This window comes from Oreochromis niloticus, linkage group LG16 (genome assembly GCF_001858045.2).
Source record: "Oreochromis niloticus isolate F11D_XX linkage group LG16, O_niloticus_UMD_NMBU, whole genome shotgun sequence".
NCBI classification, from domain to species: domain Eukaryota; kingdom Metazoa; phylum Chordata; class Actinopteri; order Cichliformes; family Cichlidae; genus Oreochromis; species Oreochromis niloticus.
The window spans coordinates 35807318-35832348 of NC_031987.2; the positions used below are offsets into that span (position 1 = coordinate 35807318).

A 25031-nucleotide genomic window follows, 5' to 3' on the forward strand; every position below is an offset into this window, starting at 1 on the left:
GTGTTCTTTGTACAGTCTCAAAAAAAGACAGAAAGTAGTCGGGGGGAAAAACCCCCTCTGCTGTGGTCACGGTGTCTTCACCCTTTTCCTGTTTCTCTCACATGTTGAGGAGGTTGTCCTTGGTTCCTAGTTATTGTTTCTGGCAAGAGTCATTTTAGCTGAGGACCGAAGTGGAAAGTTTCAGTTTTATTGTACGTTTAGCTTGGGTGTCACAGTGTACGTGTAGAAGGAACGTTTTTAAACACTGTAACGTAATAGGAGCTAAAATGGTCTGTTTTTGGAGCCTTTCTTTGGGTCCTGGCTGTCAAGCACAGCTGTGGATACTCAGGGTGGCCTCACCTGGGGAACCTTCACTCTGACCCTGTTATACTTTACACTGTATTTTAGTCCAGCATTAATCTGTAATGTTGTTAAAGGTTTTAAAAGCTAACGTGAATCTGTGTGCGTGGGTGTGTGTGTGCTTGTAATGGTAAATGGCCTGTATTTATATAGTGCTTTACTAGTCCCTAAGGACCCCAAAGCGCTTTACATATCCAGTCATCCACCCATTCACACGCACATTCACACACTGGTGATGGCAAGCTACGTTGTAGCCACAGCCACCCTGGGGCGCACTGACAGAGGCGAGGCTGCCGGACACTGGCGCCACCGGGCCCTCTGACCACCACCAGTAGGCAACGGGTGAAGTGTCTTGCCCAAGGACACAACGACCGAGACTGTCGGAACCAGGGCTTGAACTGGTAACCTTCCGATTACAAGGCGAACTCCCAACTCTTGAGCCCACGATCGCCCACTAGCCCACGATCGATGTGTGGGTGTGAAGGCCATCTTCATTCTGTGAAGTAACATTTCTGTTTTCCAAAGAAAGATGTCAAAAAAAGAAGCTGACACGTTGTTTGTTAAAGTTTCATACTTATTGTTCAGATGAGACGGCTGCTTATTTAACTGATGCATGAATAAGTGTATCGCCTTAAATGTAAGAACTACACCACATAGAACTGAAGGTATTGATTGGCTATTGGTATTAACTGCAATCAGCCTAAACAAGATAATATTAGCTCCTGTTTGCTGTTAGCTGTTAGCCTTAACCAGGTGGCTTTGACCCTCCAACTCTAATTTTGTTTTTTTCTGTGTGTTGTTCTCTTGGTTTTGTACATGAAGCAGGCAGCAGTTGCTATATAAGCGGGCTGGGTATGCTAACCCTATGGTTAGGGCTTTGTTTTCTTTATTTTTTTCAGTTTTGTTTCCTTCACACAGTTCTGTAATACTGACACGGCCACTCTGTCATAATGTCACTTCACAAGCTTCTGTGTGGTTTTCTGTTTGATAGATTTAATGGAAAAGATAACGGAATGTATGGATAATAAGAGGTTTCTTAGATCTAAAGAAGGCGTTTGATACTGTTAATCATGAAATTCTAATAAAAAAAATGGAAAGGTACGGGTTTAGGGGAGTGGTATGGGCCTGGTTAAAAAGCTAAGTAGGGAATAGGCAACAATATGTACAAATACATGAATATAAATCTAATTTGATGGATATAGCTTGTGGAGTACCTCAAGGCTCAGTACTGAGTCCAAAAATGTTTATTATGTACATAAATGATATCTGCAGAGTATCGCAGATTTTAAAGTTTGTAATATTTGCAGATGACACAAATATACTGTGTTCAGGTGTGGAATTGCCACAGGCTTTGGAGATGATCACACAGGAATTAACGATATTAAAGAAGTGGTTTGATATAAATAAACTATCATTGAATCTAGATAAAACCAGATTTATGTTACTTGGAAACCAAAAGAAAAACATCAAAGTAGAAATATGTGTTGACAATGTATATTTAGAAAGAGTAAATGAAATAAAATTTCTTGGTGTGATCACTGACCACAACCTCTGTTGGAAGCCACACATTACTTATGTTCGGGGGAAATTGGCACGGGGCATTGCCGTCCTGGGGAAAGCAAAGCAAATATTGGATCAGAAAGCACTGCACATATTATACTGTGCTTTACTACTGCCGTATATGAGCTACTTGAATAAACACATACAAAAGTAACACACAAACAATAACTATAATACAGAAAAGGCCCATTAGATTAATAAATAATGTGGGGTACAGGGATCATACAAATGCACTCTTTATCAAAATGCAAGCTATTAAATTCCAAGACTTGGTGAAGCTTAAAACAGTGCAAATAATGTATAAAGTAAGAAATTAATTGCTTCCAAAAGAAATCTATAAATTGTTCATAGAAAGAGAAGGTGGGTATAACTTAAGAGGGAAATGGAATTTAAAAATACAACGTGCTAGAGCAACTTTAAAAACTATGTCTATCTCAATTGCAGGAGTTAAATTATGGAAAAGTCTAACAGAAGAAATAAAAGAAAGTAAAAACATAAACCAGTTTAAAATAACATATAAAAAAACTAATTTTAAATAATTATAAGAATGAAGAAAACAGGGTTAACCCAGGGCGGTAATGTTGCTGGTAATGGTTTTGTAGTTCTTTTTTTGTTTTGTTTTGTTTTTTTTGTTTTTTGTTTTCATAACTTGTGAATCTGCAAATTTACACATTCTGTCTTTTTCATATGAAAGAAACTATACTGTGGTGGGGCTTGCTTATTTCTTGTTTTTGATTTATGTATGTTTGTTTTGTTTTGCTTTACTTTTGCTTCATATGTTGTTTGTTTAATTTAAGACTAAAAGAAAATTAAATGAATGAGAGGTAAAACTTGAGGGGGTAGGGACAAATAAGTATATACTTCTGCCTACTCCTTTTCAAACAAATAATGGAATGATATTTTGTAATGATTGTGAAGGCACATGTTTGGAATGTTTGAAATGAAAATGAACTGAACTGAACTCAACAGATTTCATCTATCGTGGGTTATTTTTAGAAGGTAACACCAGCGATAAATGAGGGACCGCTGTACTGGCTGATTGACATTATTAGCTTTGTATTTTTCATTGTTCTTAATAATTCTGGACACTTTCTGTGAGTGGATCTGCTGATAACTTCTACAGTCAAACTGCTGCAGCAAACAGTTGGAGATGATTGCGACTGTGTGCAGTAAACTTACTGTGACCAGAGTACAACTGGTTGGCAGCCAGTTAATACTGACTGCGATCTGATGGCAGTCTGTCTGTCTGTAAGTTAGATAGCAGCAGATGGCCCCGCCCCTCCCTGAGCCTGGTTCTGCCGGAGGTTTCTTCCTGTTAAAAGGGAGTTTTTCCTTCCCACTGTCACCAAAGTGCTTGCTCATAGGGGGTCATATGATTGTTGGGTTTTTCTCTGTATCTACTGTACAATATAAAGCGCCTTGAGGCGACTGCTGTTGTGATTTGGCGCTATATAAATAAAATTGAATTGAATTGAAAATTGAATTGATTAGCAGTTATTTACAGAGTGATTGGAGATAGTCTGAGTGGGACTGTGATTATGTGGCAGATGGCACCACCGGGCAATCGCCGTGGGTTTGAAAGTTGTTGCCCCGAGGTTATGGGTGTCGCCTGCTCAGTCTCTTGGCAACCAGTTAGTTGCTGCAGCTGCTTTCAATCGATCTCTGACTGCAAAAAAAATAAAATCAAAGGTCCAACATGAGCACTCCAAATCCTTTCTGCCTGTTGTGGTAATATAAGTGTTGGGAATGTAGTCCACCCAGGCAGGTTTGCAGACCACCTTCTTTGCTCTTCTTCCTCCTAGCAGCAGTTTAACCCAGTAGCTCAGTGACGTTGCATTAAGTGCCTGAGAAGGTGTTTACTCTGTGTTTGCAGCATAGGCGAGTGCTGTGAATCTTCCTGACAGTTCTGCAGTGTGACACCACTGCAGCATCACTGTATGCGCCTTTGAACAGTTCTATGTTGGTGAACCTAAAACCTAAGCAGGCTTGTGTTTGCCCTTCAGCTCGGCTCCAGCAGGCTGTCACAATCAGCAGCCGGCCTTCAGATTGCAGTGCCTGGATGTACATTGAGGTGGCATTGTTAAAGGTGCCACTTGGCTTCCCGCATGTGTGAGTGAAAACTGTGACTTGGGACAAACTTTTCTGTCCTCATTCAAACTGTGCCGACACTTATTCTAGTTAAGAAAGTGCCCACTGGAATATTTCAGACTTGATATGACAGCTAGCTAAAATAGAGCAACAGATGCTCTCATTTTCCACGCTTGAACCAGCGAGTGCTGCGCTTGTGCCGATGGTCACCAGTGGAGAAATGACACTGTGCCGCTGAGGAAATACTGTGCACGTATTTGCTGTGTCAGCAGTCATATTGGATGTAGAGGAAATAATACCCTGACACATGAACAGGGTTTCCTGTAGTGTAGGTATCAGGTTACTTCCAGGAAACTTGATATTTTGCAACAGCAGTTAGAAAATCAGAAAAGTAAATCCATGTGTGTCATTTTAATCCAGTGACAAAATTATTTTTCATTCATGTTTATGTGGAGTTCAATTTAGTTGTCTATTTAAAAAAAACTTTGAACGTTTCCAGTTTCATTCTGTCTGATTGGATGTGCCCTCTGGCAGTGCGTACCCATCTGAATAACAATTTAAGGAAAAAAAATGGCCCACTGCAGATTTAACCCTGGGGCGTGCTTGCTCGTCTGCGTGCTCATCTGCATGCTCTTCTGTGTGCCAGCTCAGTAGTCGGTATAGGAGGATGCACGTAGTGACGTGACCTGACAGCAGGACTGTGTAGGTTCACTTGTTTGCTTGCTGGTTACTGGGCAGATTAGTTTACAGCAGTGCTTCTGGACCAAGCGTTCATCTAATAAAGCGCTGAATGCCGTTCATTGTGTTTCACACTGTGGTGTTGGAGGCACGTGTATTAAAGCGTGGGTCTGACGTGTTCTCTGTAACAGCTGTGTGGTGGGTTGAGGGGATCTAGCAGCCCATGCTTCAGCCTTTCCAGTTTGTAGGATCTCATTCTCGTGGTATTTTTCCTTTGTCTCATGGAACACACGTCTAATAATAATCCTGTGTATACTCTGCTGATGTCTTTATTCTTAAAGCATTTTATTCTGTGTGCCTGGCCGGGTTCTCCTGACAGTGTGGGACAGTAGTCTCCTGCAGCTGCTGTGGGCTGAACAGTGCTGACGGGTGCCATGGTGCTCTAAATAGGTGCGTTGGGGGTTTCTACCAGCCCTTGCCTCAAGCTTCTCACTTTCAAACATGTCACACGCACACTGGTGTTTTTATAGCTACGAGGATGCTCACTGACACCACCGAGTCCCTAAACCCAAAGCAGGGATTATTCTTGGTTGGACAGCTGCACACGCCACACGTGAGCTGTCATTGTGTTAGACTTTTTTGAAGTGTGTAGTACAGTGTCTTTGTGGAAGGCATGCCACAAAGACACTGAGCCTCACTGTCTAATAACACATCTTAGGTCCTTGCAGGTCCCTGTGATTCAGAGCTTTTAATCATAAAGGCCTAAGCCTAATGAATTCAGTCTAGGTCTAACCTCTACAGCTGGACTAGTTAAAACTTGCACTCTTTCCAAATAGCGTTAGAGGTTGTATGCTTTCAGGGAATTTCTGAGGAACAGCACACGATGAGCTGTGGAAATGAGCTGTCGACCTGCACAATGTGTTTATTAGCTTTGCTCTTATTTTCTTGGAATACTTTTATCCCGTTCTTTTTGTGAGGAATTTATAAGTCATGCATTTCACTGCCAGATCTGAACTGCATGAAATGATTAGATGTGGAGTCAGAGTGAGCATTTGTTTAGCTCTGTTAGACTGCAAGAAGAGCCAGCTCGCTTTGTCCTTTGTTTTCAAAGTTTTGTATTGTCTGTCCGTCTGTCTCTTTGTCACAATGTCTCAGAACTGCTCCGACTGCTTGGACTAACAGGTGGCTTGATGATATTTTTGAATTATGAAGTGATTGTTTTATGTCAAACATCAATATCACATGCTCCACAAAAGCACTAACAGTGAGTAACGGTGAGTTCAATGTTTCCACAGCTGAACCTTGTTAGAGCTGGTGACAGTGTGGTGAGACAGGCTGAAGTGCAGCTCTGCACACAGGAGGAGGCAGACGCAGGACGTCAGGGACTGGTTACAAGGAGAAAGCAGCATTTACACGTGTGTCAGTAGGAGAGGATCAAATCATATCTCACCTTGTATGTACAAAGACACTTCAACTAGTGGCTGTCGCCCTAACAGTGGCAGCTTTCCTTATAAATGAGTTTAAACTTTTTTAAATGTCCACTTTTCTTAAATGTTTTCGTGGATGCTTCACACACACATTTAAACTTGAAAACAGCAGAGAGATTTCTCCATTCAACACAGTGTCAAAGTACGCTCCAAGATTAATGTAATCAGTTTAGTATTCAAACACATGTCACAATCTCTGAGAGCATTACCAGCCTGGCAGCTGCTGGGTCTAAGCTGACCTCTGGGATTTCAAATCTGTCTGCTGTAATTCTGTGTTTTATGCTCGTTTTTGTACCTCAGTATGTGTTTGACATCCTTCCAAACTCAGCAAAGCCAGATCAGCTGTACTGATGTAGCCTAACCATGAGACAGTCATCTCAGCTACCACAAACCTCCTAAACCTGCAGCAGCAACTCTGCAGCATCACTAATCATAGCGTTGTTATTTTGAATTCATGTGACTCACTGATGTGTCACGTACAAACATGCTGCATCATCAGAATCCGGTGGGTGGAAACCTGGATGGAGCCTCAGCCCTGAGGATGTTTGAGGAAGACTGGAAGATGAAGTCCTGCATTAGAGCATAGTAGTGTTTCAGTTCCTCTCTGCTGTAGTCTGTATTCATAACATCGACCTATTAAGTCCTCTTAATAATAATATTTATAATAAAAAGTAGGACTGCTCAATTAATCGAATTTTAATCTCGATTACGATCTGGGCTTTCAATGATCATTAAAAATGACTGAGCCCATTATTAGCACCTCCCTCGTGCTTTATTCTCGCGCTGCTCCGTGTGGCAAATCGAGCGCACCTCTCTGCATTTCGAACACGCGTCACAACAATTAAGAGGACCCGAGGGAAGCTCGGAAAGCTAAGCAGAAATTATTTGTAGAGGAGAGGATAATGGCTGCTGAAGAAAGAATGCCGTTGGTTGAAAAGAGAGGTAAAACGACTTGAGTGGTGTGGAAACATTATGGGTTTGCGGAGTCAGATGTGGATCAAGTAGACATAGTGTGGAAACTTTGCTACGGTGTCGTAGCTGCACCACAGAGCAACACTACAAATTTATTCAATCATTTGAAGACCGCTCACCAAGTGACATACGTTTGATGCAATTGTGCATTGTGTGGCTACACAGCTTGCCGTGATGTTTGGTTATTTCTATGCATAAATATTATGCAGTATTTTGAAGTTCACTAAACATAGATGTTTACATTTTTCATTTATTTTGTATATTGCAAACATTTGCACTGTAATAAGTATTTGCACACTATTTTATGTTATTTTTTGACAATCTTTAAAGCCATTATTCAATATTGTTGAATAATTGTTATTGTTAAATAAATATCGTCAAATAATCGAGATCTCAATTTCAGTGAAAATAATCGTGATTATCATTTTTGCCATAATCGAGCAGCCCTAATAAAAAGTCTTATTATGACTGAAGTAGGAGAATGGTAACACCATTGTTTCCAGTGTGAGAGCTTAAAGCCTGTGTCTCTGCCCATGTTGTTTCATAAAACTTTTTAATGGGGCCCATTTGGCAACCCGGGAATAACCGGTCTGCCGGTCAGGAGAAGCAGAGCTTTAATATTACAAACATATTAGAAATTCATTCAGGGCCATAGGTTGGGGAGGTAACACAGTGTTTTTCAACCTTTGCTTCTGCACAGCACTGTCAGTGTTTTGAAATCCCCAACAGAAAAATGTCCGGTACATATTCTGCTTTGTACTGGTGGGAGTAGAACAAGATATTTAAATGACTGATTTTCAGCTGGTACGTCTTTATGGGAAGTCTCAGTGTGAGGTCAACGTAAGTAAGGGAGGTCATCATGAGGCTGAAAAACGTGACGTAACAGACGAATCACAGTGAGGGCAGGAATGCCAAGCCAACGTATACAAGTCTTTACATCGGTGGAAGAGATTCTGTGGACGGATGAATTTGGAAAAACACCAAAGAAGGGCTCAGGATCTGTTCATCTGCCAAACGATGTACGGCTGTTGGTGGAAATTAGGGCTGCCACAAACGATCATTTTGATAGTCGACTAGTCACCGATTATTTTTGCGATTAGTCGACTAATCGGATCATGCATCCATTGGACGTAAAACGTACAGCTTATTGCACCAGCAGCATCTGCTCTTATATAACATTAGCTTACAGTTTTAAGTGTTTAGGGTATGTGCTAACTAAAAATAAAGACAAGATGATAGTTTATTAAATTTAATGAGATTTACAGATTGTTTCGGTAAAGTTTAATAAACTCCTTGCTATCTAAAATATAACGGGACACCGGAGTATATTCTCGAGCATCTCACACTTCTGATAATCAGTTGTCTGCTTGACGTTTATTCAGCCGTGTATAAACTATAACTTTAATCTCAGCCAAACCGATTTACTCAGGAACAAATAAAATACTAAAAAAGGCCAAACAATAACATTTTTAAGTTATCTAAGTGACTTATATATGTTTAACCTGAGTAGCAAAAGACGGTGGTGGGTTAGAAAACGATTTGCCGGGAGTCCGGTGTTCTCACGGGCTCTAGTGAGCCTTGCCCCCGGCTAGCTATCGAGCTAGTGGGTAACAGACGTCTCCGAAAACGTCGGAGCGCTTTTGAAAATATGCGGTGTCTTGATAAACTGAGCAGATATTTGAGGTTTACACAGCTACATTCTCTCCTGAAAATATGTTAAACGTTTATTTTGTGACCCAGAAAGATTAATAAGAGTAATATTAAAACTAACTAGCTGCCGCCATTGTTGGAAACTGAGCAGGGCCGCGCTATGAATTCTGGGACACTGCTTCTTCTTCTTCTTCGGAGTGTAACGGCAGCTGGCATCCTTGTACATGCAGTGCTGCCATCTTCTGTTTCAGTCCGTTATTACACTCTTAAATCCTACTACTTATTCCTGCGTCTTTTGTGATCTTACAAAGCTTCAAACGACGCGTCGACTATTAAATCAGTCGTCGACGATTTTGATAGTCGACGTAATCGTGACTAGTCAACTAATCGTGGCAGCCCTAGTGGAAATGGATGACTGGTGTTTGACGATGCGATAGAAATGTGAAATGTATGAAAAACTATTCAAGCCGAAAAATAAATAAATGAGTAAACAGAATGATTCCAACCCTGCTGAGCTGAGTGGAAAAACTCACAAAGTATTAAAATCAGCTGGAGTAACGGCCTGGCAGAGTATCACAAAGAAGGACTCTTTAGAGATGTCCATGTTCCAGACTTGTTCAGCCACTAGTTGTTTTGAAACACTGTTATTGGCTAATAGTTTCTAATGCTTTCCGATTGCAACACAGCAGGATGGGGAACTATTTTAAATGACACATCAGTTTTTGATTCCTGAAAGATATGAATGCCAAGTGATATGGCACAAACATGGGAGTGCAGCTGAGGTTAACCACTTTAAGGAAGAGTACACGAAAAACCAAAGGTCATCCAGACTGTGAACTCTTCTGTTTAATTTGTTGAATCGTTTAAACAGTCCCACGCCAGTGTACTGTACATCACTCCCAAGGGTTTACACAGTGGATTACATTTCGTGTCGGAGTGTATTATCTACAATGTCATATAGCTTTAAAAAACTAGATAAAACTTCCTGTTAAATGTCCCCCAGTATAACAAACGTGGCTAAATGACTGAATACTGATTCACTCACTGTTGAGTGACTCTTATGCCAGCAGAATAACAGAACGGGGGGATGATTTGGCCTCAACCTTTGTTATATTCCCCACGTTGTGAGACTGACCAGTCAGTACACTTATTGCGTGTGTCAGATACTCCCATTCTTCTCACCAGACAGATGAAAATGAAAGACTAAAAATGTCTTTGTGTCCAGAACAGCTTGACAACATGTTGAAGGATGGAACACCTTTTTCCAAACGATATGACCTGGTGTTTTGAGGATGGTGGCAGAGAGCACTATCCAACACTTGGTGCTTGCTATAGGATATTCTAAACATGTTTTTCATGCTTATCAAAACATTTGAACGGGTGCATTTTCTTCCTGGAAGAGAAGTGTTTAAATCTAGGATAAAAGTTGTCACGACTTCCGATCGACTTGCTGTGACTGTTGTGCTCCAAAAACAACCTTGTGATTGCTTAGTTGCTAGGAGGTTACTTACCTGTAGATAAGATGCCGACTCATCTGCGAGCACTCGATAAGTAAAGTAGACCATAATCTGCTGGTGACCGAAGCAGCTGTGAGGAGGTATTTGGTGTACTTTGGTTAGTAGACCTCTTTTCAATCAGTTTCACCCAGAAACTGCGAGCAGCTTGCCACAGTCAGTACTTGACAACCGGTCTGGCAACACACATGTTTACTAGTGACCAGTGGTAACTATTTGCTGGCTAACTGGTCTCTAGGTCGATGTGACTGGTGGAGGATGTACACCTCTGAGTCATGTAACACTGTTGATGGGGAAACATTGTTGAGTGTTAGTAAAGGGCTCCTCCTCATTCATAACTGCTACCACTGTGTTTGCTCTACGTTAAAGAAAACCTGCATACAGTTAGCATTACATGTCATCATCGATAAAGACGTGGACATCACAGAGTTAATTTACCCTACAGCAGTGGGAAGGTCCTCTTAACATTTACCTAGTCACCAGCAACCCATCTGGGGTGAGCAGCAGGTTTATCTCAACATCCGTCTAGTTTTATGGATTTTTGCTTATTTGTCATAACCAAATGTAAAAGCTTACAGGCTGAAATGAATGTGTGAGCCTGAGATTAACGAGGTTAATAAACAAGCTAGAACTTTCAAAATGTGACAAACACTAAACTATAGAAGGCGTTTCTGATTTTAAACTTACGGTTTATTCATGTTTATGAGCTGTTTTGTTAGTAACTATGCCACCAGCACTGGTCCTAAAATAAGACACGCTCCACATGTAAGCTTTCCAGTGAACAGTTGCTGGGTTAAATGCCGCTGATGTGCCTGTGAGCACTGTGTTACTCTTTGTTCATTCCAACAACAGTCTCCTTGTTGCTTCAGCTTTCAGCTACTGATCACATGAGAGCTACTAATGATCTTATACAAGTAAGATCACAGCGTTGGTGTAACTTTGTTCGGTGAGATGTTGACGTTTTTATACATTTGTCCGTTCAGTTTGTGGAGACACACAAACACACACATATACATGTGACAGGTGAGCACTGCGAATCCGAGAACACACACATAGTTTCACACGTTGTGTTTGTGTGTAAGTCCCTAATAAAAGGCCTGAAGTGATTACAGCATGATTGGGTCTGACCGGATGAGCCGCAGTGATGTAGTGGGCTGAACCACCGAGTGTGGCTGTTTCAGTAAGTACGCACAGAGGCTCACAGGATGAAGATGGAGACCAGAGCATGGACAGAGGCTGCAGCAGCGTCTTTAAATGTTGTGGCCTGTCAGTTATTTTTAGGCCATACACATCCAGCCTGCTCAGCATGGCAGATGCACACATTAGTGCCACCTGCTGACAACATATCTAGTGTGGAGACACCCACTGTGTGTGTGTGTGTGTGTGTGTGTGTGTGTTATCACATGTAGCGGAGCTGGTCGGTCTCCCTCTAAGCCAAAGGTCTTCTCTGTAGGACTACAGAGGGATTGACACTGCTCTCTTCCTGCACCACATTTAGACTGTAAGCAGGTCCCACATACGAACAACCAGCCGTGAGAGGACCAGCGTGCTTTCAACAACACTGCATGTGAGTCTCCGTCCATCTGAAGGAAGTCTGCTCTTGTACTTGTTGCCTTTTCTGTCTGTGTCTGCAGGCTGATTGAATCATCCCTGTGTGCTGCGCTCCAGCTGGACTGAGCTGTTAGCAGACCAAAGGTAATTGGCCTTAAAGCACTTTGAGCCCTTTAAATCGCACTGACACATTTATGTGCTGTCTGTACTTGTTTGAATGGGTTCACTTTACACAGCTGTAAAGTAAACGACCGTCCTCTGCAGCCATCAGCATCACATCAGCAGAGACAGACTCACCTCTGCCTGCTGCCTCTGTAGTGTGCTGGTTCACACATTTACACCAGCTCCAGTTCAGATCCTTCGGGGGTTTCATCAGGAAGGATAAAAAACTCTGCCCGTTCAAAATGGGAACCTCTTGCTGTGCAGCCCCTCGTGAATAAGGGAGCAGCCAAAAGTAGCATTATTATTATTATTATTCATGTATTTATTTATTATTTATTTCCCAGACATAAAGTATTTCTCCTCTCTATTTCTGTCACACATGTCCAAAAATTTATGAACTGCAGTCTCATAGTTGATCTTAAAATTTGTTTAAAGGTAAATGGGTGGCGCCCAACTGATGGTGCAAAGTTCTGTTGTGGTTTCCAAAATAAAAAAAGGGAATAGCAGTCCCACACCTGCTTTGAGTACTCCGGGAGAGTAGAAAAGCGCTATATAAGAATCAGTCCATCCATTTACCATTTACTCTTGGGCTTCTTGTATTCTTGTTGGTCCACTCTGAGCTCTGTGGAAAACTGAACAGCTCTGTAGCGAGTGGCTTCAGCCTTTACCCACAGCCAGTTCTGAGTGCTGGTGGTATAAATGTGTGCTCAGTGTGAACGCCTTCCTAGATCATGAGCCAGAAGTCCAAGCCAGAAGTTGTACAGTAGACCCTACAATAATACATACAGAGAAAAACCCAACAATCATATGACCCCCTATGAGCAAGCACTTTGGTGACAGTGGGAAGGAAAAACTCTGGGAGGGGCGGGGCCAGATGTGACTTGAGCTTTGATTTTATTACGTTTCTCTGGCATCTGAAGCACAGCTAGCATTTATGTTGCTGCTTCATATGTGCCAGTTAGCTTGTGCCAATGGTTTCAGATTAGGATTCAACTTTATGGTCATTACACATGTGTAAATAAGGGTAATGAAATACAGTATTGAACGTTTTAAATGCTTTAGGATTTGTAACCTGCTAAAAAATGAATGCTGTAATGAGTAGTGTGTGTGTGTGTGTGTGTGTGTGTGTGTGAGAGAACTAAAGGTGGATTTTTAAATTCTCATCTTTCCTTTTTTGTTTTTCAAACCACAAATATTTAGAATAGCAGAGATGTGGGAACAGCACCCAACACAACATTTAACTGTATAATATTCAGTTCAATACAGGCTCATCAGATCACAGCAGCATTTATTGCTGTGAGGTAAAGACCTTACAAATGGTAAATGGTAAATGGCCTGTATTTATATAGCGCCTTAACAGTCCCTAAGGACCCCAAAGCGCTTTTACATATCCAGTCATCCACCCATTCACACACACATTCACACACTGGTGATGGCAAGCTACATTGTAGCCACAGCTGCCCTGGGGCGCACTGACAGAGGCAACAACATCCTAAATAAAAAATATAATATAATATAAAAAGTGTAATTATAAAGGTTGTCTCACTCAGTGGTGTTTGGCATACAAACTTCTATCCACATACTGTCGGTGAAAGCATGCAAGAGTAAAAGTTGTTGTTTTTTCATGTTTTTGTCCTGTTGTGAGTTCTTTAGGCCAAAAACAATAAACTACAAGGAACACAGCTTTGTGTCTTTGCAGGGTCAGGGTTGTCTTTGTTAGTCATGTTGTTGTAGTGTCACTGTGCCTGGTCCTTGTATTCTCACTTCAGTGTTCAGCCTGCTTGTGTGCAGGGGAATTACTCAGGACAGTGAGTGTGCCACACCAGCTCTCCAGCTTAATCCATTCAGTCGTACAATAGAATCAACTTCCTGCTGCCTCCTGTTTGTTTCTATGGGAGCAAAAATAGAACTCATTTGTTCTTTGTGCATGCACGTGTGTGTACGTGCACGTGTGCGTGCGTGCGTGCGTGTGTGTGCATGCATGTGTGTGTGTGTTCCTGTCTAGCTATCTTTGTGAGGACCGAAATCTGCATTCTATTATACTTGTGAGAACTAACAGTCACTTGTGAGGACACACAAATTTTAAGGCATTTTTGAGGCTCAAAATGTGGTTTTAGTGTCAGGGTTACAATTAGGTTATGGTTAGGTTTAGGGTAAGGGTCAGGCATTCATTTTTAATGGTTAGGGTAAGGGGCTAGGGAAAGCATTATGTAATGAAGGTCCTCACTAAGATAGCTGAACGGGCTTGTGTGTGCGTGTGTGTGCAGTATCATGTTACATGGCTGCAGCTGAGGGTCTTGAGGTTCAGATAGACACTCACCATGGAGCATCATTTCCACCACATACATGCATACATGTATCTATTTGCTTGTCTCTGTTTCTGTGACACAGGGTTTGTCCTCCAGCACGACACCTGCAGACACAGTGGCCACTCAGTAACATGTAGTAGAGTCATTAGCTGTGATAAGCAGTGTAAGTCAGCAGGAAAGGCTACAGCAGCCTGTGTAAGAGGCAGCAGCACAGCACTCGTTCTTTCTCCACCTCCCACTCTTTCTCCGGATTCATCTCATCTCCCTTCCTTGTATTGAGAAACAGAAGCAGGTGTCAATACGAAGCAGGGAAACAGAAAGGAAATGATGTAATGCGTGCTGCAGGTCTCAGGGGAAGTGATATCATTGTGCTGGATCAGCAGCCCCCCCCCCCCCCCCCCCCGCTCGTCCTCTGCTTCCTCTGCCTCCCACCATTCTTCTTCCTGTGTGATATGAGCTAAACGTTTGCTGTGCAGAAATTACACTCTCGAAACTTTCAGACGTATTTACTTGAAATCTGCTGATGTAATCTGCTGTTGCCTTTTGTACGTTGCTAAGAGAAGCAAACAATGTGTGTGTTATATTATTAGTGACCTTTTTACAAAGCACAGGAAGTACAGGATGGCCTTTTTGGTCTTTCGGGGTAATTTCCTCCGTCCTGTTGGAGCTGGTGATGATGTAACAAAGTTAAAGATGGCTGAATGAGGTGAATGAATTTGTCAAGTGTAACATCGGTGACAGAACGTCCCCCTGATGTAGGTTATGGATGGCCTCTCCTGCTGAAACTGAAATAAAAAAGTAATTTCATTTGTTTAAAAAATCCTACATATTAGTCATTTGCTTTAACCTACAAATACACCCTGATCAAACCTGCTCACACCCCCAGCTATTTTTATTGTTTCTAACATTTTTAACTCAGTTTGTATTTATTCAGGTCAGAGTCTGGTTGAGATGAGAGACCTGTCCAAGAGGCGAGCAGAAGTTACACCAAAAGTAAGAAACTGGGGTGCCACTGGTGTAGGGGTGAACGCGTTTGCTTGGCAAGGCTAAGGTTGCTTGTTCGATTGCAGCTGGAGACACAGATTCCTTTGTGGGGTTGTGTCAGAAACCAAGCATGCAGAGCTGTGGCGACTCCTTGGCCCCATCCAGATAGCAGCTGGTGTCATCTGCATAGCAACAAAAACGTGTGAAGTCTTATCTAATAATATTAGCTGGATCAATGGAAAAACAACGTCTGTGGGTGGACGTGGCCATCAACAATATCCCCCACACCAGCAGCATGGACAGGATGAATCCATGCTGATCCTACTGGACAAATGTCACGGCAGATTTTCAGACCCATATCACCAGGAAACATTTTCAAACTTCTCCATTTTGGTGAGTCTGTGAATTTTTTGCTATTTTCATTGACAAGAGTGTGGCCTCGACATGCTGCGCATTCAGAGATGCTCTTCTTCATACTTTGGTCGTAGTGAGTGTTAAAAATACTTCCTTTTAGCTCAGAGCTATCTACCAATTCTCCTCTGCCCTGTAGTGCTAATGAGGGACCTGCTGTTCAACGTGAACCCCACAGGTGCCTGAGTGGGGAAATCTCAGACCATCTGACACCAACAACAATGCCACATTCATTCATTATCTCATTCTGACCATGTGTGCATGCAGCACTGAGCTGCTGCCATGTTCATTGATTAGATATTTGTTTACATGTTGTCATGGTAGAGAGTTTTAAAATGACCTAACCTCCAAGTTGTGGGGGAGTTTTTGAAAGGAGAACGAGGCTGATCATCATTCATGTCGCCCCTCCAGGCTGCTCCAGTGTTGTGAACTAATGACTCTGTGTGTGCTTCCTGTGCTGTTAGCAGAGCTGCAGACAATTCTGGCACTTTGTCACCATCACAACGATGCACATCGAACAAAGTAAACAGAATGCATCCTTCCCCACACTCTGGGGTAAAAGAGTGTGAGAATCACAGGAAGCCTGGCTCGCATCAGTCTGACTCACAGCCTGATGCCTCGGTATTTAACGTTCACTGGAGTAAATGATGGTAATGACACCTGTTTGTTTGTTTGTTTGCATGCTGTTAGTTACAGACAGCATGTTATTAATACATGAAGATCTCGGTATTAAGTAAGTATAGAAGCTTTACCAGGTTGTGTAAATATTAACTGACTTTAAACTGTGGTTCCCGTGGTGATCCCTACTGACGACCACTTAAACACACACTTGTCATTATACTTGTTTTTGCTGTCTAATTTGGAATTTTGAATACATTTGTAATGATTGTTTCCTTCGGCTCTTGGATCAGTTCAATGAACTCACAGCTGAAACATGGCTGATTTCCATGTTAGCCAAACTGGGAGACTCCCAGTATACACATCTGTTATATGAGGGCAGACCAGCATGTGTGAGAGAGCCTCACTACAGAATCAGCGTTAGACTTGGCAGCATTCAGGCCTCTGAGACACACACACACACACACACACACACACAGGCTAGCTCCTTTGACTGATTTCGCAGTGTGAATCCTTGGGCTAATTAAGCTCCCTAGTGTTTGGGTCATATTCCACATCGAGTTCTGTGTGAAACACTTTACAGTGTAAAATCATTCACACTGATTTTCATCGTCACCATGATCTGCTTTGGCAAAAATGTTAGAGGCAAAGTTAAGAGAGTAAGTAAGGAAGAAACATCCCGCAAAACATGACTCAAACAAATCTGCTCAAAGATCCTGGATTTAAATCTGAGGTGGAATTCCACGATAGCAGAGACAGAAGCTTCACCTCTGTTTGCTTTAAATCAGCTTTGACTCTCGATTTTAGAAATACAGTTTGTATTTGTCCATGATCAAACCCATCAAAGTGGAAGCTCTTGTATAGGGTGAACTATTTAAGCTACCCTAGCCCAGGAGTTCTCAAACTGTTAGGGGCCAGGGACCCTTTACTGGGGATAAAGACTTTCCCAGGACCCCCCCGTCGTTCTGATAGAAGCCAAACTCAAGGCAACTGTTTCTAATTTTAGCTGGTTTGGTTTTTGCATTGCTTGATTAAAATATTTGTCTGGTGTCGTAATTGTGCATCATCCAGGGTGTAGCTAATCTATGACTCGTGGACCGCTGGAGGTCCGGGGACCGCAGTTTGAGATGTGCAACTTCTCTTGACCGGCCCAGCCCTGACTGAAATATCTCATTGAAAAAGTAAACTGTGCTTGTAAGTGTGGTAATTAGACAGCGCTGTCCGTTTGAAGCTGTTGAGGAGTTAAAGGGAGCCTTTTAGTGTGAGTGCACCATCAGCGAGTACCACAGAGAAACGAGTCCCACCCGGATTTACTCACTGCTGCTTTTCTCTGGACCTGATTTATAGCTTTGCTTCACAAAAACCCAACAAACCCAACAAGCAGGCCTAAAAATACCGTCCTTTCTGTGTGTGTGTGTGTGTGTGTGTGTGTGTGTGTGTGTGTGTTTGATGTCCTGATATAGAGCCGTGGGAACGAGCCACATTGAATGCACTTGAGCTGGAGGGGTCTGTAAAGGCTTTTCTGTTGTTGCTGTGTTATGGCAGCAGACCAGTTGTTGTGTTGCCACAGTTTGAACTGGCCAGTACAGATGCAGCATTTTGCTCAAGGGCACTAAGACAGCAGATGTTGGTGAAGTCATGAAGGGCTGGAACCTTTTTCCCCTCTGTCTTCTCTTCCCTCCTTTTGAACTCGTCTCCTCTCGTCACTCTCTTGATTTCATTTCTTTTTCTCCTTGAATCACTTTCAGTTTCCTCGCCACGGATTTTATGTCTTTTGTCATTTTCCTGTTTACTCACCTCCTCTTCACTCATTTCCTTGTCTCCTTCCTCCTTGCCTCATTTCCACTTATTTCTTCTCACTTTGTGTACTTCTCCACTTGTTCCCTTTCTCTCTGTCTCTCCTCTATCCTTCTGGTGTCCTCACCTTTTTTCCTCCTCCTCCTTTCCTTTCCTCTCTTTAGTCCTAGTGTGCTTATGAGTTTTTTAAAAGCACTCAGAGTCTGTTTGGGGGACTCTGCATTGTTGCTGCATAGTGTAATGCAATCACAGAAAACTGGAGGGCAAGCAGACGTCCAGAAGGAGCCTGCCATTCGCTGTCTGAGGCCGCCCTGGTGTGTCTTAGAGGCAGATGGACCGTTGTATCCTCAGACATAGATTCCTGAACACTGGCTCTACAGTTTGAGGTCTGGAAGGGGCTGTTTATGTTAGCGTTAGGAAGTCATCTTTCTGCTCTTGTCTGATATTTAACGCTGTGGGGGAGAGGTTTAGGCCCCCTCCCATCTGTAATGATTTGTAGTGTTTGCCAGCTGGTTACAGGGAGCGTTGTTGGAGTTTGCTGAAAACAAGATGGTTTCAGAGGTCGTCGTCCTGTCTGTGCTGATGTCACAGCATCTATTGTCTAAATGTCCAAAAAATTTAAAAAAAATGTCAGTTTTATTGCGGCCAAAGACCTGCAGTAGCATTCAGCGCTGAACGCAAACCCAACATGGCTGACCTCAGCTCGTTAACATGCAGAATGATCTGATGCAGCTTTTTGTTTTCTGTCTTCATGAAGACTTTCTGTTGGTCTGTGTTGTGCTGAGATCCAGAAAGTTGATATAGACTAGTGGACTCTAGCTAGCAATAGCTTCAAAACAGCGACTCTCGATGAGTAAGCACAATTATAATAAGAACGGGCACAGTTCATCCTGAGCACAGGTCGTTAGAGACAACCCAGGGTGAGCAGCGTTTACAATGTGCTTAGACACCTGCCTACATGCTGAGCTGTGCATGCATCATGCAACAGCGCAACGTTCACACTGTAGCGACATCTTGCACGTGTGAGGGCGCTGTCGTCTCTACAGGATATCTAGAGACACTGTGTCTCACTCCCTCTGAGTAAACAGACATGTGAGAGAGGATGGGGGAGCGAGGGAGAAGGGGGACAATAAATGAGGGAGAGAAATGAAGAAGGGAGGTAGGAGGAATGAAGGATGGGGGGATGATTGCATGGTTTCATTGTGACACACAGGAGGAGTGTGGCTACAGCAGCAGAGTAATTACTGTTTACACACACACACACACACACACACACACACACACACACACACACACACACTCTGCACTTACAGCCCATCACAGTGAGTTGCTGTCTCAGCTGTTTGACACAGAGCTGTTTTTAAGACTCCATCTGAAGGTGCATTTGACAGCACGTCGACGCTGCAGGGTGGAGAGAATGCAGCTGAGCTGGACGGTAACACTCTCATCTTTTTAAATGACACTTACATGTAGCCATGCAGTGTAGACATACCTCCTTCATGATGTGATGACAGATATTTTTTTTAAAAAGTAAAGGGACCAGCTGTTTGCTGTTTTAAATCAGTCCCAGTCTCCTACTGTACTGGTGCACAGCAGGACACTGGTGATGTGTTTTGATTTTGGTGTTTTTAAAGCCAGATTTGCTGATGTCACTGTGAATCTGCTGACTCACCGGCTAACAACTGGTCAGAAGCAAGAACCGAAGCAACGATGACTAAAATGTACAAAATGGACTGAAAACGAGTGAGCGAGATAAACCCAGGCTACGCCTGCAAGCCCCTCTGAGACCCTACGGCCTTACCTGAAATCCACCTCATGCACATGGAACCACACATCAGGTGTTTCCATCACAGTTCAGACTGAATTAATCTGTGAGAGAATAATGATCAGAGCCTCAGTATACAGAGTCATAGGATCAAGCATGATAAATGTCAGCACATTTCTGGAGTGAGATTGCTGAAACTGTTGGAGTGGATGTGAGAAAATGTACAAAAAAGTGGGAAACTTGAGGGACAAATATGTTTGCCACTGAAATAATCGAGGGGGAAAAATATCAGCTTTTTATTTGTTTCTATCAGCTGACACAGGAAAAGAGCCACAGAGTAATGAAGACAAAAGCACCAGCACGAACAGGAATGGCAACGACGCCATTGGCCTGTGTGGGTGACACAGAGTCAGCAATGAACTCTGAATCAGGCCTGGTTTCACACAGACCCTCTGGTGACCATTTCTTTATTATTATTGTTATTCATATATGTGTTTATTCAGTGGTTTCCTTTTGCTTTTTACAAACGGTACTGCCAGAACGAGCCATAGTGGGCGACCAGTAGCCTGACACAGCTCCTCAGCCTGCTGCTCCTGTTTTGAAGCTAAGCTAACAGCTCATCCAGCAGGAACCTGCTCGTGTCCGCTGATCCCAGAATGAATTTGGAGACTCTCAGGATAGAGGCAGATACACATGGTGGTCAAATAAGTGCTTTGCAACTCATTTGTACATCAGGGCTGTAACTGTTCTCTACAAGCACTGTGAACATGAACATGAAGCACGGTGACAGTCTGCCTGTTATCTTTGTAACTAATAATTGGTGTGAATCCAACCTGGTGCTGGAACTGGAACGTGGATCCACTGCCCTGATGCCATCAGACAAAGGTCAACTCCCTGCACCTGCTACACTTTGGCTTGGCTGAGCTGCCGTTTTTATCAGATTTGCACATTTCATGTGTAGCAGACTGTTTCTGCCCTCAGCAACCTGGTCACCATATCTTCAGTTTTTGAGTGTCAGAGAAAAATAATTATGTCTTGCTTCCAAAGTAATAGCACATTTAAGACATTTGATATTGATTTCAGGCTTATTTTTAGACGAATGAACTCTTTGTGCAGAATTACGTGATGATTCGTCCTTAAAACTATCCTGACACAGTTTCAGTGTATCGTAACAGTGTTGTGTGACAGTAGGGTTTTATGTCTTCTTCCTCTATTTAAAATATGTGGTGCAGAGACCAAATGTCAGAGCATCAGATAAGCTGAATCCAAGCTGAGTCAGACCTGATGTAAGGAGAATTTTCCTCTTTGTAAATTGGACTGTGTCGAACCTTTGGCTGCATGGAAACAGCAGATTGTTGTAGAAGAGTGCAGCTGTGAGAGCTGTCGCAGCGCTCCTCTGGTCCCTCAGCAGTCCCCAAACCACACACACACACACACTTGCCCTATCCTTCAGTCTAAATGACAGACCTTGGTAACCACAGGGATCTAATTGTAGCAGCGCTCCTCATATCTGTGTGTGTGTGTGTGTGTGTGTTTCGATGTGTTTGTATGTGGGTGAGTGCTATTCGGCTCTCTAATCTAGTGTGTGTGTGTGTGTGTGTGTGTGTGTGTGTGTGTGTGTGTGTGTGTGTGTGTGTGTGTGTGTGTTGGTTGGCTATATCTCCATAAAGGGTTCAGAGTGGTGACAAGTAAGCAGCTCTCCAGGAATAGCATGCTGTGCCCTGGGCAACACTGTGGGGTTGTCTGGGTGGAGAGCTGGAGGAGCCAGGGCGAGGTGACAGAGTGGAGGAGGAGCTGCTTGGAGTTATCGATCAGACCGGAGTTTCAGGCCTACAATACTGTCACTGTTAAGTACAACTCGATGAGCTGTATGTACAGCTTAATAATCTTTACCAAAAGACAGTTTTTTCATATGTACTGGAAAAAAAAGAATAGTGTGTAATATCAACTGTGATAATTTGATTTCATTTACCTTCAATGTGATATTAGAAACAGCCAAACAGAGTCAAGATCACTACAGTCAAAATAAGACTATTTTCCTTCGCATCAATTTACAACAGTCATCTCAAGGCGCTTTAAGTTTGGTTGTATTGATCTTTTCTGTGGCCTTCTGTCCTGCTATGAGCTGGTCTTAGAAGTGTAATGTAGGGAGAGAGTGACTCCTTCTGCATGCATACATAGAAAGCCAGAGGTGGGGAGAACAGCTGCACAGCAGTTAGGGTGGCAGTGGGTTGCAAAGCAGCTTGTAGATGCAGTTTGAAATTTAGCTTTATCTTGCTGAAATATTCATGAGCTTCCCTGAATAAAATATTGTCTGAGCATGTATTGCTCTAAAATCTACTGATGGTGCCTTTGCAGATGCACCAGCTGCCAACTCCATAGGCACTGATGCATCCCCCGTACCATCAGACCTGAGGCTGATGACAATCCCGACGGTCCCTCTCCTCTTTAGTCCGGAGGACACGGCATTCATGTTTTTTTTTCTGAAAAGAATTTTAAATTTTGATTTGTCTGACCTCAGAACAGTTTTCTGCTTTTCATGGTCCACTCTAAACGAGCATTGGCCCTGATAAAAGGATTTCTGGATCACGTTCTTCTTTGTATGACAGACATTTGACCTGCATTTGTGGATGGCACGATGACCTGTGTTCACTGATGTCTGGAAGTCTGAGCCCATGCAATGATTCTGTGATTGAATCATGTTTTTAATGCAGTGCTGCCAGAAGGACCAACGATCATCGACATCCAATATGGAGTTTAGGCCTCGTCTCTTCCACACAAAGATTTCTTCAGATTCGCCACACTGAGCATATTATGTAGTTGATGAAACCCAGTCGTGCTGCTGACCTGTGACCAGTTACAATCACATACAAAATGTTTCTCCAGCTGATTTTAGCACCACTTACTTTCCAAACTTTTTTTTAACTGACTTCAAAATCAGTTAATATTTTCAATGAAATAATTAAACATGCCAGTAAAACATTTCCTTTGTTGTTTTGTGAAATAAATATGGGTTTTTGAGAGCTGCAAATCATTTCTTTCTATGTTTCTTTTCATTTTACACAACTTTCCAGTTTTTCCTGAATTGGGTTGATATCACATTATGTAGCCAGACAGTCTTTGACATTAGCGTGTCTACCATGAGATGCATTGCTAGGTTAGTTGTATTCATTGTCTGAGGGTTTTCCCATATTCTATATATGCTGTGTTAATATGGGTGTCATGAGTGTCAGTGCAAATAAAACACGGTAAGATCATTTTAATGTGTCATGATACCTTTCTAATATTATTACTATGCTAGCTATCTTCTGACTATGGCTTAGCTTCTGACATAAATGCTCATATGATACTTGTGTAACTCTGGGGAATAAAAGTATATTTGAAATTATTTCTAAAAATACTCTTCAAAGTTAAGCGATTCATTCAGCTAAACTGTGTTGTCAGCAGGATTTTTATTTACCGAAGAAATTAGCTCATAGTTGGAATTAGCCTGTTGACTAAATCCATGTTTGGTTGCAGTTCATGGTTTCATGTTGATAAACCGTTTGAGCATCGGTTTCATTACAATACAATTCTTTTGCTGCTGGTTGTCAGCACACCAAAGTATTTAACAGCTGCTGCGTGTCTGTGTCTCTGATCTGTTTCTCAGTATATTTAAATAACTCAGAGAGAGACGTTAATCAAAGCAACGCTGCCTCCAGAAGTGTGTTGACTCGCTCTCTGTCTGGGTACACAGACAGTTAATCTCTCTTAACCTTTCCCCTGGATTTTCATTTCTGGCTTCTCGGACTCTTTTGTTAGAAATCCTGCTTACGATGACTGTTTTAGTTCTGTGGAAACAAACTGCTCCAACTCTTCCTGGGAATAAGACTCAAAGGGGTCGAGAAATGAAATAGTTCTTTCTACGTGATTTATAGAAAACACTGTTTTTGACCACAATGTCAAAAATATCAAGATGGGCACAGTGGAGACTGAAGGTCAAAGGACCAAACAGTGTAACAGCTGATTGCAGTACTTACTGGATCACACTCATTGTGATGACTTGTCTTATAGCCTTATCATTTAAACTGTAGTCTATTTACTGGTTATCTGTAAGGGGGTCACTAACCACAATAATTTAGGGCCATCATTTGGGATTATTAAAGGTGTGCTGAGGCAGGGACTAATGTTTCCTGAGACATCTTAATAAATCAAATCTGAGAGATTATCAGACTACAAATATCTTCTGAGCAGCTTCTAATGTGCATTTGAATTGTTGGAAAATCCCAAAGGAAACGATGAACGTCTCAGGGACGTCAGTTTCCATCCTGTCTGCTTTACTGAATCCAGCTGGACTCTCTTTGAAGGCCAGATCCCTGCTGTCCGTCTATTTACTATACGTTAACCACTTGCACTGCATTTGCAGCTTTCACACAACAAGCTTCAGACAGGGTTTAAGAAGCTGTAGTGTAGTACACACTATTGACCACCAGATGGAGCACAGGGATCACAGGTTCTCCTGAAGGTGCAGCATTAGTAAGCGTGACTCTTCTTATCCTCAGATGGATCAGTTGTCAGATGAGGAGGTGGAGATCAGAGAGGAGGAGGAGGAGGAAGAGGAGGACAGTGACAAGGAGGACCAGGACCTGGATAAGATGTTTGGTGCCTGGCTGGGAGAGCTGGACAAACTGACGCAGGTACACAGAGCATGGATGGTCCATGGTTATCTGTGTTAGAAATGCAGCTGCATGTAAACACTCTCCTTTCTGCTTCGCCTGCCAATCCAGAGCCTGGATGACGGTCGCTCAGAACGGCCGCCTCAGGAGAAGCCTCCGCTCAGACAGGAGACCAACATAGCCAACTTCTCCTACAGATTCTCCATGTATAACATCAACGGTCAGACATTTTATTTTTATTCTTCTTTTTCTTCTCAGTTGTAGTCTTCTTGTTTTCCTCTCGGATTTCCTTTTTTCCCCCACAGGACGATGCAGCCCACGCTTACTGTTTCCAATAGGAATTAAATAACAACGAAGTCCTGCTAATCAGACGTACACACATTATTAGCAAGTGTGCGTAAGTCTGTAAAAAGCTTCAGCAGCTTGCTCATCTGGAGCATGTTCAATTTTAAAAGCGTAATAAAAAAGTGCTTTTCTCTCTCATGTCATAT

The 25031-nt window shown here is 42.5% G+C and overlaps 1 protein-coding gene across 1 annotated transcript in view; it reads left to right on the top strand.

Annotated features, from left to right (window-relative positions):
• Positions 1–25031, top strand: part of LOC100710818 (ras-associated and pleckstrin homology domains-containing protein 1) — an 84211-nt gene that overhangs the window by 21943 nt on the left and 37237 nt on the right. The window contains 5 exon segments of the mRNA XM_019353050.2: positions 11923–11983; positions 15245–15303; positions 15381–15687; positions 24427–24561; positions 24652–24760. Of these exon segments, the coding sequence (XP_019208595.1) occupies positions 15607–15687; positions 24427–24561; positions 24652–24760 (325 nt within the window). The 5' untranslated portion in view covers positions 11923–11983; positions 15245–15303; positions 15381–15606.